At 41.9% G+C, this 14304-nt stretch overlaps 1 protein-coding gene across 1 annotated transcript in view; it reads left to right on the forward strand.

Annotated features, from left to right (window-relative positions):
* DGKB (diacylglycerol kinase beta) overlaps nt 1–14304 on the forward strand; it is a 662201-nt gene that overhangs the window by 63057 nt on the left and 584840 nt on the right. The window contains exons 7-8 of the mRNA XM_077490704.1: nt 1584–1658; nt 3831–3950. Of these exons, the coding sequence (XP_077346830.1) occupies nt 1584–1658; nt 3831–3950 (195 nt within the window). The remainder of the gene's footprint in view (nt 1–1583; nt 1659–3830; nt 3951–14304) is intronic.

Here is a 14304-nt window from a genome sequence, read left to right on the forward strand (position 1 = left end):
GATCAGTGAATGGATTTACCCAGGGAAGTATGGTGAGCGGTGTATTATTTTAATGAATACAACGCCTGCTTGGATTGGCAGAGGCTGTAGCATCATCAGCCCTTGCCTCTCTCTCTCTCAAAGCCAATCCGAGCAGGCTACTCTATGTAGCCTGCTCGGATTGGCAGTGGTTGTTACTCCAATCCAAGCAGGCTCTGTATTCATTAATAGAATACATCGCTCGCCGGGATTGGCTCAACGGCGTATACTGTTTGTTGCTGAAGCCACATACAGTATTAGCAGACATTCGGGGGCTGACAGCCATCGGGCAGCATTGTATACCTGTATACCCGGCGTATAAGACGACCACCAATTTTTGGGCATTTTTTTTAAGTGTAAAAGGTAGTCTTATACGCCAGCAAATACAGTATATCCACATACTTCATGTATGCTTTTTGCCTCTTTTTACCTTCTTTTTTACTCCCCTCCCTTTAAGCTTTTCTAAGCTTTTTTATCTTTTTATATATATTTTTTTTTATCAATTTTCCATCCTTTTCTTACTCATTCTCCCACTTATTTTTGTTTTTTTTTCCCATAGAATTTTATTCCATAGACGTTTTTACCGATATATACATAAGATTTCCCCATAGACGTTTTCTTTCCCCTCTTCTTCCTTATACCAAGCCGCTGCTGCTCTCTCTCTCTCCCATTTCCCTCCCCCCTCATTACTCATCGTTTCCTTCCCCATACTCGGCCGTAGCCACGCCCCTTCACTTGTTCCTAGTCCGTCTCCAGCCACGCCCACTGTCCTTAGCCTGCCCCTATTTAAATCCTGAGTCCCCTTCACTTTATTCTGATTCTGCCTGATGAAAGAGCGCGGTCGTCCGACAATCTCGACCCGCACGCTCAAGAAACGCGTCGCATACCCTCTGACATCACAGCCCCGCACCCTGGTCATCTCTGCCTCCCAAGCCTCGTTCTCAAGACCGCACATCTCGTGTCCACCATAAGCCGGCTGCTTCTTAAAAAACACCTGTAGTGGACCTTATGTGAGAGGAACAGGAACAACTAGATGACAGATGTGGACCGGATCACTGGCTGACGTTCCATAATCAGATATACCAGATGACCCTCTGTGTTTAATGCTTACTTTTTGCCTACAAAATGTGAGTGCAAAATTTTATGTTTTTACACTGAAAATAAAACCTTTTGAAAAATCTGCACCCAGAGGCGTCCCTCTCTCTCTCTTTTTTTCTCCTTTATCTGCAGCAATCCAGGAGCTTAAGTTTCAGCTCTTTTAAGGTGGCAGCCCTGCATGCGGATCCATCCCCCCCTCTCCATCCCTCTCCCCCTCCCCTCTCCTCACGAACTAAAGAACATTTAATTTCCTTTTTTGGACTTGACAAAGTAGTGCATTCCCTGCACTCACTACTATATGTACTTTTATAGACTTTTTTTCTAGTGGGAACCTAATATCTTTGATTTGCGCCAAATACTTGTCTTAGACTTTTATTATAGCCACTGTATATGTTGTAGCAATATTTTATAGTCGTAGTAATATTTTAATTTCTATTTTTATTTTATTTTTGTTGTTTGTTTTGCAGGAGTTGGAATGTATAATCTCTCAGATGATGCATGTGGCTGAATATTTAGAATGGGACATCACCGAGCTTAGCCCTGTAAGTGATGAAAAAAGTTTTTTCCATGTTGTACTCTCATATTTGTCCTTTTGCTGGTTTCCATACTGGTTGCTTAGCTAAGTACTGTCAACTAATAAGGAGAACCATGGGCGTAGCATAAAGGGTTGCAGGGGTCACAATCACAACCCCACCCTAGCTCCAGGGGGTCCCTGCAGCCTCCCTGTCATATTATCGTATCCTCCACAAAATCCAGCTCCGATCTGCCCTAGGGCCCCACAGCGACACTCCAGTACTGAACTTCTACTTTGCCTTCCACAGTCCACACTCCTCTGTTCCCATTGGCTGGGGAGAAGCTGTGAGCCATTTCCTGAATGGAGAGGAGCACAAGGTGAGAAGGAAGGGGAAGTGTCTGTGCTGTGTGCTGGCAACATGGAATGGAAACCGAGCTCAGCGAGGCAAGAAGAGTTGAGTGCAAGAGGAAGGAGAGTGCCGTCCTCTTTTCCTTTTTTGGTCGGAAAAAGTTATTTTTCTGACCGAAAAATTGAGAACCTGCTCTCAATCTTTTGCTGGCAGGAATTCGGCCAGCAAAAGTCCGATGGAGCATACACACGGTCGCATTTTCCGATCAAAAGTTCTCATCGGACTTCTGCTGGCCAAATTTCCGATCGTGTGTACGGGGCATAAGCCAATGAGGAGGAAGAGAGCAGAGAGAAACTGCATTCATGCACATTGCTGGATCAAGGTCAGGCTCAGGTAAGTATGGGGGGGGGGGGGGCTGCATGCAGAGGGTTTTTTTACCTTAATACAGAGAATGCATTAAGGTAAAATACCTTCTGCTTTCAGAACCACTTTAACTTTATATTTCTTGCCATTGCAATGACCCACTACGAACCAAAAAAAAAAAAAAATCCCCAAATAAATATTCCTACTGACGTTTATGGCGATTCTATATATGCACTTATTATTTGTTGTTTGCACTTTTAGTAGGGCAAAGAAACAATAGTGTGTATTTTAGTTACTTTTATATCCTGCCTAAAACACACTGACCATGACCTCTGACCCCCAACCCAAACCTTTGACCTTCCCTCTGACACTAAGCCATAGCAAGCCCTGATCTAGCTATTTTATATTATTCTTATATCTTATTATAAATTATTATTTCTTTTTACACACAGAATGGAATTTTTTTTTACATGTTTTCCTCTGTATAGGAGAAAAACATACGGTAAGTAGCACTCCCATAGGAGCCTTTGAATTTTGGACCCCCCCCCCCCCCCCCCACCCACACACACAGCCAGGAAAGAGGAGTTTTTCACATTCTCTCTCCAGAGCAGTGGCGTCACTAGGGGGTGGCTACTGGGGATATATCTTTGAACATAATGTATATCCTTGAAAAACTTGTTTTAGCTCCACCAATGCTAGTTTACAAGACCGACCGCTTCTGGCTCCTCCTTGCTTCCGAGCATGCGTGTTTGTACTTTGGACTTTTGTCCGACAGACTTGTGTGCACACGATCGTAAAATCCCACAACAGACATTTGTCTGCGGAAAAATTTTAAAACTTGCTATCCAACATTTGTCCTCAGAAAATCTGAAAAAAAACAATTGTCCGATGGAGCGTACAAACGATCAGATTTTCCGTCAACAGCCTGTGATCACACATTTCCCATCGGGAAATCCGATCGTGTGTATGGGGCTTAAGACAGCCAAAGATTATCCAGCCATAAGCTGAGTCAATAACGGGGTCAATCGGGTGCAGGTAACAGGAACTCAAGCTAAAAGACCATTCAGAAATGATTCCATGCAGTACCCAAGCCTAAATAACCCACTAGGTGGCAGTAACTGTGATGAATGTGTCCATATGCATGCCATTGTGCTCACGCTCCAATGCATATTTGTGTTCCATGCCAGAAAACATATTCCCTGGGCATGAGCCTTATGACTGGCACTACCTTTTACATGATGTTCCAGACACCACCAATGTGACATCATTTGGTTCTAGCGATAAGTCTCTTAGGCACTGAGCACCACACTATGGGAAACAAGAGGTAATCTGCATGTTTGCCCTATAGCCTGACGTGCGTTTTTTTCTGGGGGTTCCAGATAGTAATAGTGATAGTATATGGTGCCTTCTATGATTTCCAATTGTTTTCTCTAAATTTGTTACAGACTAACGTACCATTTATTTATTTCAATTTCCTTTATGTTGCAGATTCTCCATGAAATGATGGAGGAGATTGATTATGACCACGATGGTACGGTATCTCTAGAAGAGTGGATTCAAGGAGGGATGACCACCATTCCTCTTCTCGTTCTACTTGGCTTAGAAAATGTAAGAAGTTGCCACTTTTTTGTTACAGTAATTAATGGACTCTTTGGGGTTGATTTACAGGCAAATAGACAGTTGCTCCAGACTTTATTAACCACTTAAGGACCGCCTCACGCCGATGTATGCCGGCAGAATGGCACGGCTGGGCACCAGGGCTGGATTAACGTAGGGTCTATTGGAGCTGCAGCTCCAGGCCCCTACCTTAATATAGGCCCAGCCACCCAAAAAGGACAGACTTCTCATGGAAAGCAATGGGCCAACGAGAAGAGATCTCCCCTGACAGGCCCTGCATTCCACATGCACCGCCTGGGCAGGGCGGTGGGATTGATAATGGGCACTGCATGAGCAGGAGTCCTAACAGAAGCCTGGGGCACGCCAATGCAGGGCTCTTACAGAAGTCTGGGGCTTCCATAGTGTTAGGCCTGTGCAGCTGCACTCTTTCAGCTCAGAGTGCACACCAATGCACGGCCCTTACAGAAACTTGGCAAATCAAATGCCAGGCTTCCCTAGTGTTATGCCTGTGTGGCTGCACACTTTTGAGTTTGGGCGCATGCCAGCACAGGCTCCTGGAAAGCAGAAGGGTGACCAGTAAAAGTTCCACCAAAATCCTCAGCACCAAGCACATGATGCTCTTAATCTGGCCCTGCTGGGCACAATCACGTACCTGTATGTGGCTCTTTAAGTGCCCAGCCGTGGGTCGGAAGCCTGCCGGCGGCGGCACGCTCCCCGACCCAATCCTGAGCTCCGTGACCGTGGCCGCAGGACCAGCGGACCCGATCGCTGCTGGTGTCCCGCGATCGGGTCACAGAGCTGAAGAATGAGGACAGGTCTGTGTAATCAAACCTCTCCCCGTGCTTCCTAGTGTGGCTGTCACCAATCGTCTGTTCCCTTTTATAGGGAAAGACGATCAGTAACGTCACATACCAGGCCACGCCCCCTACAATAAAAAAACATAACGTCATACATAACCCCTACACTGCCCCCTAGTGGTTAACTCCTTCACTGCCAGTGTCATTTACACAGGAATCAGTGCATTTAAATAGCACTGATCGTTGTATAAATGACAATGGTCCCAAAAATGTGTCAAAATTGTCCGATGTGTCCGCCATAATGTCGCAGTCACAATAAAAATCGCTGATCGCCGACATTACTAGTAAAAAAAAAAACATATTAATAAAAATGCTATAAAACTATCCCCTATTTTGTAAACGCTATAACTTTTGCGCAAACCAATCAATAATCGCTAATTGCAATTTTTTTGCCAAAAATATGTAGAAGAATACGTTTCAGCCTAAACTGAGGGAAAAAAAATGTATATATTTTTTAGGGATATTTATTATAGCAAAAGGTAAAAAATAATACGTTTTTTTCAAAATTGTCGCACTATTTTTGTTTATAGCGCAAAAAATAAAAAAGGCAGAGGTGATCAAATACCAGCAAAAGAAAGCTCTATTTGTGGGGAAAAAAGGACGTCAATTTTGTTTAGGAGCCACGTCGCACGACCGCGCAATTTTCAGTTAAAGCGACGCAGTGCCGAATCGCAAAAAGGGGCTTGGTCCTTTGGCTGCAAATTGGTCCGGGGCTTAAGTGGTTAAATGAGGTGAAGCTTCACTTGAAAGGGAAAAAAACAAAACAAAAAAAACAGCATCATTGCTTGCACATGATTGAATGATGGAAGTCAGCAGAGCATCACCTCTTATACTAAGCTCTCTAGCAAATGTACTTGCAAAGTGCACAGTCTATTTTGTCTTTAGTAAATCAAACCACTCTACAGGACTCACTGTGAGCCTATCAGTAGGCTTCGCCTTGGGGATAATCTGTACACTAGGAAGCCGCCTGATCACTGCCGGGGGAGGAGGTACCCATCTGTCTTTGGCATGTTCTGCAGTTTTCCGACGAGAATTCGGATCGTGTGTACGCGGCATAACACCATTTGTAGGCATAGGACTTTATGGATATATATAAGAAAGCTTAGTATCAAAAAACAAATTTATTTGATTCCATTTACAAAACATGCTAAAAAAACAACTCTCCACTTAGAGGTCCACAACATGTTTAGATTCCATTCACAGTTCACATGTAGACTCAACATGTTTCGGGAATCCTTCTTCGGGAGAACATGTGAGGGAACCTAAAGAGTGTAGATATATCCATTAAGCAGATAACATTAAAAAAAATACAATATTTGATTTGATCAAAAATAAATATATCATAGACATGGAACGTACCAATACATTGGAACTTACTTGTGATTTTTGTGGAAATAGCAAAAGATATAATTGACTGAAATTGACTGGGAAACATATTAATGTTGTAAATTCCAGTCATTTATATCTTTTGATAGTTCCGCAAAGCTCAAAAGTGGGTTCCAATGTCTATGATGTATTTATTTTTGATCAAATCAAATATTATATTTGTTATATTTGATACGCTTAATGGATATATCTACACTCTTTAGATTCCATCACATGAGCTCCTGAAGAAGGATTCCCGAAACACATCGAGCCTACATGTTAACTGTGCATGGAATCTATTTATGTAACCTCTAAGTGGAGCAGTGGGGATTGGTGGTAAAAAGTTTTTTGGGGCGGCAAAGAGTTACACCCCCGCTGAAGGGAATGTAGATTGTCTAGAGGTGGTTTTTAACCCCTTCATGTCTGTTAAAGTGTGAAGTTCAATCCCCACACAGGCCTGGGAGATTAGCCCATTGAGACAATGACACAAAACAACAAAGTCTCTCCGAGCAAATCTAATCTTTATTCTTTGGTGTGAATATTTAAAGGGGGCTTTCAGAAAGTACCGCCCTTTGAACGTGTCATACAGATTATCCAATCATATACAAGTACAGCCTACAATAAAAGTGAAACTAGTGATTCCTCAAAATCATGTGCTTTCCAAGAAACGAAACAACTGAAAGAAGATAACAGTAACATGAGAAACAAAACTAGATAAGCAAAACTTGAGCATGTCTATTTGTGAAGTGGATGTTAGAGAGACACAAAATGGAAACCGATTTTCTTAAAGAATGAAAGCGGTTAAGCTCAATATCCCTTCACCCGCCCAGTCGGTCAGCTGTAGAGCACTTACCCCATCTTTGGAGGGCAGCGCTTCTCCCAGGCTTAACCGGTGGCTTCACCTTCCCCTGCTCTCCACGGCATTCTGGTGGCATCTATTTCTTCCCTCCTCCTCGGCGGACTCTTCTCTTTTTGACCAAAGCAGAAAACGAGTCTCATACCCGCTTCTGATTGGCTGGATTAAGGATCAGCGTTTCAATAGCAAATATTTATTCGCTGTTGTAACACCTGGGTGGACTCTTGGGGCAATGCTCTGCGCCACGAGCCAACCCTATTTTGAAGCCTTTTTAGAGCCTCTGGCTCTAATCAGGTGCTTAAAAAAAAAAAACACCCCAGCCGCTGTAATTCATGCGCCCAGGGTCCTGAAAGGGGCCAGATGCATAAAAAGGGGGTAGCGGCCGTGGATCATAGAGCATTAATTAGCATGTGGCAGCCGTGGATAGAGGGGCGGCACCCCTTAATGGACGGGCCACCACTGAAGTGGAGAGTATTTAACCTGTTTTGTAAATGTTTTCAATGGAATGAAATAAAATAGTTTTTTGATACTCAGTTTTCTTATATATGTTCACATAATGCCCTTTGACTACAAATGGTGTAATAGTATATGGGGTGGATATATTCCTATATACAATGGAACCATGAAGAACGAACGTAGTTACCCTCTAACACAGTAGCAAAAAATAAATAAATACGAATTTGGAGATTTGGAGGAGGCTGAGAGCAATAGAAGGGACTTTTTTGAGTTAAGAATACAGACTTGAATAGATTTTCTTTTAAAACAAAGTTTAGTGTCATTTTAATCTTTAACTGTAAGAAACCAGGGCAGCAAAATATTGAAAATATGATTCAGCTTACAGATTCTTTAAATATACATCTCTACTTTCTTACACTTGGTTCACACCTATTTTGGTTCACACCGTTTTGCAGAAACACACTACAGTCAATTTAGCCACTTACTGACCGCCCTATAGCATACAGGGCAGCAGCTGTGCGCTGGATCACACATATATATACATATATATGTGTGTGTGTGTGTGTGTGTATATATATATATATATATATATATATATATATATATATATATATATATACACACACATCTATATACACACTGGAACATGTGGAACCTTGTTCTCAAATACTCAGCAATCACTCAGAAATACTCAGTTCCCGAGGGTTTCCGAGTACAGCCGAGCTGTCCCCGAGTATTTCCGAGGCTCTCCGCCGCCCCCCCCCCCCCCCACCTCTGGCAACATGCGGTTTTGCATGCAATAGAGGTCAATGCGGAACAAAATATCTTTGTTTCCATTGACTTCTATGGGGAAACTCGCTTTGATATGCAAGTGCTTTGGATTACAAGCATTCTCCTGGAACGAATTATGTTTGTAATCCAAGGTTTCAATGTATATCTATCTATCTATCTATCTCTATCTATCTCTCTCTCTCTCTCTCTCTCTCTCTCTCTCTCTCTCTCTCTCTCTAGATATAGATATAGATATAGATTTATATCTAGATCTCTCTCTCTCTCTATCTATATCACTGTAATTAGTTTCACTTGTCCCCAAAAAGTGTCAAAAGTGTCTGATTGTGTCTGCCGCAATATTTCAGTCCCACTATAAGTAGCTGATTGCCGCCATTACTAGTAAAAAAATAATAATTCCATAAATACAGTGTATTCCATAATTTTTTAGACTCTATACGCTAGGTGGTTTTTGCGCAAAAAACAATATATATATGCTTATTGGGATTTGTTTTACCAAAAATATGTAGCAGAATACATATTGGGCTAAATTTATGGAGAAATTCAATTGTTTAAATTTTTTTATTGAATGTGTTTTATAGCAGAAAGTAAAAAATATAGTTTTTTGTTTTAAAAATTTTCAGTCTTTTATGTTTATAGCGCAAAAAATAAAAACCGCAGAGGTGATCAAATATCGCCAAAATAAAGTTCTATTTGTGGGAAGAAAGAACACAATTTTGTTTAGGTACAGCGTCACACGACCGCGCAATTGTCAGTTAAAGCAACGCAGTGCCGGAACGCAAAAAATGGCCTGGTCATGCAGAGGGGTAAACCTTCTGGAGCTGAAGTGATTAACATGGTTTCCTATGGATCTCGTTCACATCTATGCGTTTCGAGCCGGTGTATTTTTTGGAAAGGGTCAGGCACTTTTTTCCTACAGCAGCAGATTGTGTTTTGCATGTAATAGACTTGTGTTGCATTTTTTTTATGCTTTTTTGGGGGCTAATAGAAAAATATGACAGTTGTGTACATGGAGCGTGTTTACACTCTCTGGTACTCAAGTAGCATCAAAGTCATATCAGCGTTTCATCAAAGTAGTGCAGGAACCCCTTATGTGTCCAAAGTCGCATGTTAGAGTTAAGGGCTAGGGTTAGGGTTACGATTAGTGTTATTTGATAGGGTTACATAGTAGGTGAGGTCGAAAAAAGACACAAGTCCATCAAGTCCAACCTATGTGTGTGATTATATGTCAGTATTACACTGTATATCCCTGTATGTTGCGGTCATTCAGGTGCTTATCTAATAGTTTCTTGAAACTATCAATTCCCTGCACTGAGACCACCGCCTGTGGAAGGGAATTCCCCATCCTTGCCGCTCTTAGAGTAAAGAACCCTCTACTCAGTTTAAGGTTAAACCTCTTTTCTTGAGTGGCCACGAGTCTTGTTAAACTCCCTTCCGTGAAAAAGTTTTATCCCTATTGTGGGGTCCCCAGTACGGGATTTGTATATTGAAATCATATCCCCTCTCAAGCGTCTCTTCTCCAGAGAGAATAAGTACAGTGCTCACAACCTTTCCTCATAACTAATATCCTCCAGACCCCTTTATTAGCTTTGTTGCCCTTCTTTGTATTCGCTCCATTTCCAGTACATCCTTCCTGAGGACTGGTGCCCAGAACTGGACAGCATACTCCAGATGTGGCCGGACCTTATAGGCCAGAGTCTTATAGAGCGGGAGAATTGTCGTTTTATCTCTGGAGTTGATCCCCTTTATAATGCATGCTAATATTCTATTTGCTTTATTAGCAGAAGCTTGGCATCACATGCCATTGCTGAGCCTATCATCTACTAGGACCTCCAGGTCCTTCTCCATCCTAGATCCCCCCAGAATCTAGAACACTAACCCTAATGATTACCACTAACCCTAATCCTAATGATTACTGCTAACCCTAACATTTAACCCTAATCCTAGCCCTTCACCCCAACAGGCAACTTTGGACACATAAAGGTTCCTGCATAACTTTCATGTGACTTTGATGCTACTTGAGTGTCAGAGAGTGTAAAGACGCATCAAAATTGCATTCAAGTCGCACTCCATGAGCAGAACTGACATACTTTCCTATTACCAAAAAAAGAAAACCCTGCAAAATGTGTAAAAAAAAAAACCTTGTTAAAAAAAATGCAAAACGCAAAAAATAAAATGCATTAACCGCAACCTGCATAGATGTGAGCGTGGCCTTAGTAGTTATAGTGTTATAGTATATGAGGTTTGCCCTAACTGTTTTATACTTTATGTCCACTAGATGGCATATAGAGACCAAGAAACTCTTCAACTGCACTAATGACCATTTATTTTGTATCTCTATATAGAATTGATTAAATTCTTCAAGCCCCTGTTTCAGTTTTTAGTAGATATCAGTGAGTTTAATCAAACACAGGCTTTTGTACTGTATCTCTAAGAGGCGTCATGGTGAGATCCCTGGGCTGCACTTTATGGCTTTGACTCCCTTGGAGACTTGTGCTTCCAGCTACAATGTAGGGAATCTTCATTCCTCCTGTTGCCTCCTTCTTAATGTAATATATGGAAAGAGCTGCCTGGGCTGTCCCATGTAATGCCGCATACACACGATCGCACATTCCGACAACCAAATCCATGGGATTTTTTCAGACGGATGTTGGCTCAAACTTGTCTTGCATACACACGGTCACACAAATGTTGTCGGAAATTCCGAAAGGTCAAGAACGCGGTGACGCACAACACATATGAGAAGCCAAGGAAAGACGTTCAATAGCCAGTGCAGCTCTTCTGCTTGATTCCGAGCATGCGTGGAACTTTGTGCTTCCGAATTGTGTACACACGATGGGAATTTCCGATGACGGATTTTTCTTGTCGGAAAATTTGAGATCCAGATCTCAAATTTTGTGTGTCCGAAATTCCGATGGACAATGTCCAATGGAGCCCACATACGGTCAGAATTTCCAACAAAAGGCTCCCATCGAACATTTTCTGTCGGAAAATCCAACCGCGTGTACATGACATAAGCCCCCGTACACACAGTCGGACATTCTGCTAACCAAATCCGTCGGATTGTGTCCGAAACTGTTGCATACACACGGTCGGACAAAGTTGTCGAAAAATCCGATCTTTCAGAACGTGATGACGTAATTTCGTTACGATGGGACTACATTCAGGCTAGTAACCAATAGCTTTGATGTAGGAATTTGATCTGAGCATGCGTGGCACTTTGTCCGATCGGAATTCTCTACACATGATCAGAGTATGTCCTATCGGACCAGTTTGTCGGAAAATATTTCCAACAAGTTGGAAAATTTGGTCCGACGGATATTCAGACGGAAACAGTCCGATGCATACCACACACAGTCTGATTATCCGACGACACGGTCCGATAGGACACATTCCGATGGATTCTCGGACCGTGCGTACGGGGGCTTAGAGTGGACATCCTTCCACTGTGGTCCCCAGGAGATTATAGAAGAAAACAAACTCTCTAGCTTCTCCCAAACCCTGACATAGAACTTCAGAAATGGCTTCAAGGAACTGACCACTGTTTAGTTGGTTCCTTGAAGCCATTTCTGAATTTACAGCTTTCTAGATGCCTTTTATCGGTATTAAAATTTAATTTTTTTTTTTTTTTGATGATGTTAAACTGTAACATATAACAGTAAAATTTACTAATGGCAGAAGCTCACTCCTGACTGGTTCATGCAACCCTGGGGCTGTATTTAAAAAAAAAAAAAAATTAATTTGCATAGCAGTCCGCCCAGTGGAGGTGTATGTCCATTTATTCTAAGCGAATGGGGCAAAAAAATGAATGTTATTAGGTTATTTCCTGTGGCAGTTTAATTTTTGAAAATGGAAAATATTGCATTTGGCCCTAGGTGGGCTGGGTATCATGGTAAAAGGAAAACTGAAATATACAGTGCCTTGAAAAAGTATTCATACCCCTTGAAATTTTCAACATTTTATCAGGTTACAACCAAAAACGTAAATGTATTTTATTGGGATTTTTTGTAACAGACCAACACAAATTGGCACATAATTGTAAAGTGGAAGGAAAATGATAAATGTTTTTTCTTTTTTTTGACAAATAAATATGTGAAAAGTATGGCGTACGTTTGTAATCATCAGTGGTTCATAATTGTGAAGTGGAAGGAAAACGAATGATAAATGGTTTTCCAATTTTTTTACAAATAAGTGAAAAGCATGGAATGCATTTGTATTCAGCCCCCTTTGCTCTGATACCCATAACTACAATCTAGCGGAACCAATTGCCTTCAGAAGTCACCTAATTAGTAAATAGAGTCCGCCTGCCTGTAATTTAGTCTCAGTATAAATACGGCTGTTCTGTGAAGCCCTCAGAGGTTTGTTAGAGAACCTTAGTGAACAAACAGCATCACAAAGGCCAATGAACACACCAAACAGGTGAGGCATAAAGTTGTGGAGATTTTTAAAGCAGGGTTGGGTTATAAAAAAATATCCCAATTTCTGAACAATCTCACAGAGCTCTGTTCAATCCATTATCTGTAAATGGAGAGAGTATGGCACAACTGCAAACCTACCAAGATATGGCCGTCCACCTAAACTGACAGGACGGGCAAGGAGAGCATTCATCAGAGAAGCAGCCAAGATGCCCATGGTAACTCTGGAGGATCTGCAGAGATCCACAGCTCAGGTGGGAGAATCTGTCCACAGGACAACTATTAGTTGTGCTCTCCACAAATCTGACCTTTATGGAAGAGTGGCAAGAAGAAAGACATTGTTGAAAGAAAGCCATAAGAAGTCCTGTTTGCAATTTTCGTTAAGCCATGTGGGGGACACAGCAAACATGTGGAAGAAGGTGTTCTGGTCAGATGAGACCAAAATTGAACTTTTTGAAAACTGGTCGTGTGTATGGGGCATTCGAGTTTGCAAAAGACTTGAGACTGGAGTGGAGGTTCACCCTCCAGCAGGACAAACATACAGCCAGAGCTACAATGGAATGGTTTAGATCAAAGCATATTTATGTGTTAGAATGGCCCAGTCAAAGTCCAGACCTAAATCCAATTGAGAATATGTAGCAAGACTTGAAAATTGATGCTCACAGACGCTCTCCATCCAATCTGACAGAGCTTGAGCTATTTTGCAAAGAAGAATGGGAAAAAATGTCCTTCTCTAGATGTGCAAAGCTGGTAGAGACATCCCCAAAAAACTTGCAGCTGTAATTGAAGAGAAAGGCGGTTCTACAAAGTATTTTGACTGTACCGGGGCTGATTACAAACGTACGCCACACTTTTCACATATTTATTTCTCAAAAAAAAAAAGTATAATTTTCCTTCCCCATCACAATTATTATTATTATTATTATTATAATACAGGATTTATATAGCGCCAACAGTTTCCGCAGCGCTTTACAACATGAATTATGTGCGTATTTGGTCGTAACATAACAAAATGTGGAAAAGTTCAAGGGGTAGGAATACTTTTTTAAGGCACTGTAACAACATAAAATTCGCTGATGGCAGAAGCCCCCATCTGACTGGCTGAATTGTCACATGGAACTTATAAAGCAATTGCAAAGCAATTCACCCAGAAAACAGATGTTAGTAGGCTATTTTCTGTGCTGGGTAGATGTACCACATTTGGCCACTTGGTGACAAGTATCATAGTAAATTCCTTGGACACTTGGTGCCATCTAGTGGTCAAATGTGCTTACTGTGGGGGAGGTGCTTTGACTAGGGGAAGGCAAAGATCCGTGTTGCGGCTTAGCAGAAACACTGGGTCCATGCCTTCTGTACTGACAGAATGGCGATGTGCCTTGTTTACATAGGCAGATTGTCGTTCTGCTTGTGTCCTGTGTAATCAGCAGTTGCTGGCGGACATCGAGTCCGCAGGTACCCACCGCGGGTCACGTACTCACGTACACCTACTGTGTATGTGATCTGGCGCAGAGCGGCCACCCTGCTGCAGTATATCTATGGTGGGCGGTCCACAAGTGGTTTTAAAAAAATGTATAAAATAATTTATTTAAAAGAAAGTGTCAGTTGCT

This window comes from Lithobates pipiens, unplaced genomic scaffold, assembly GCF_037356315.1.
Source record: "Lithobates pipiens isolate NorthernLeopardFrog02 unplaced genomic scaffold, aLitPip1_a1.2 Scaffold_19, whole genome shotgun sequence".
NCBI classification, from domain to species: Eukaryota; Metazoa; Chordata; class Amphibia; order Anura; family Ranidae; genus Lithobates; species Lithobates pipiens.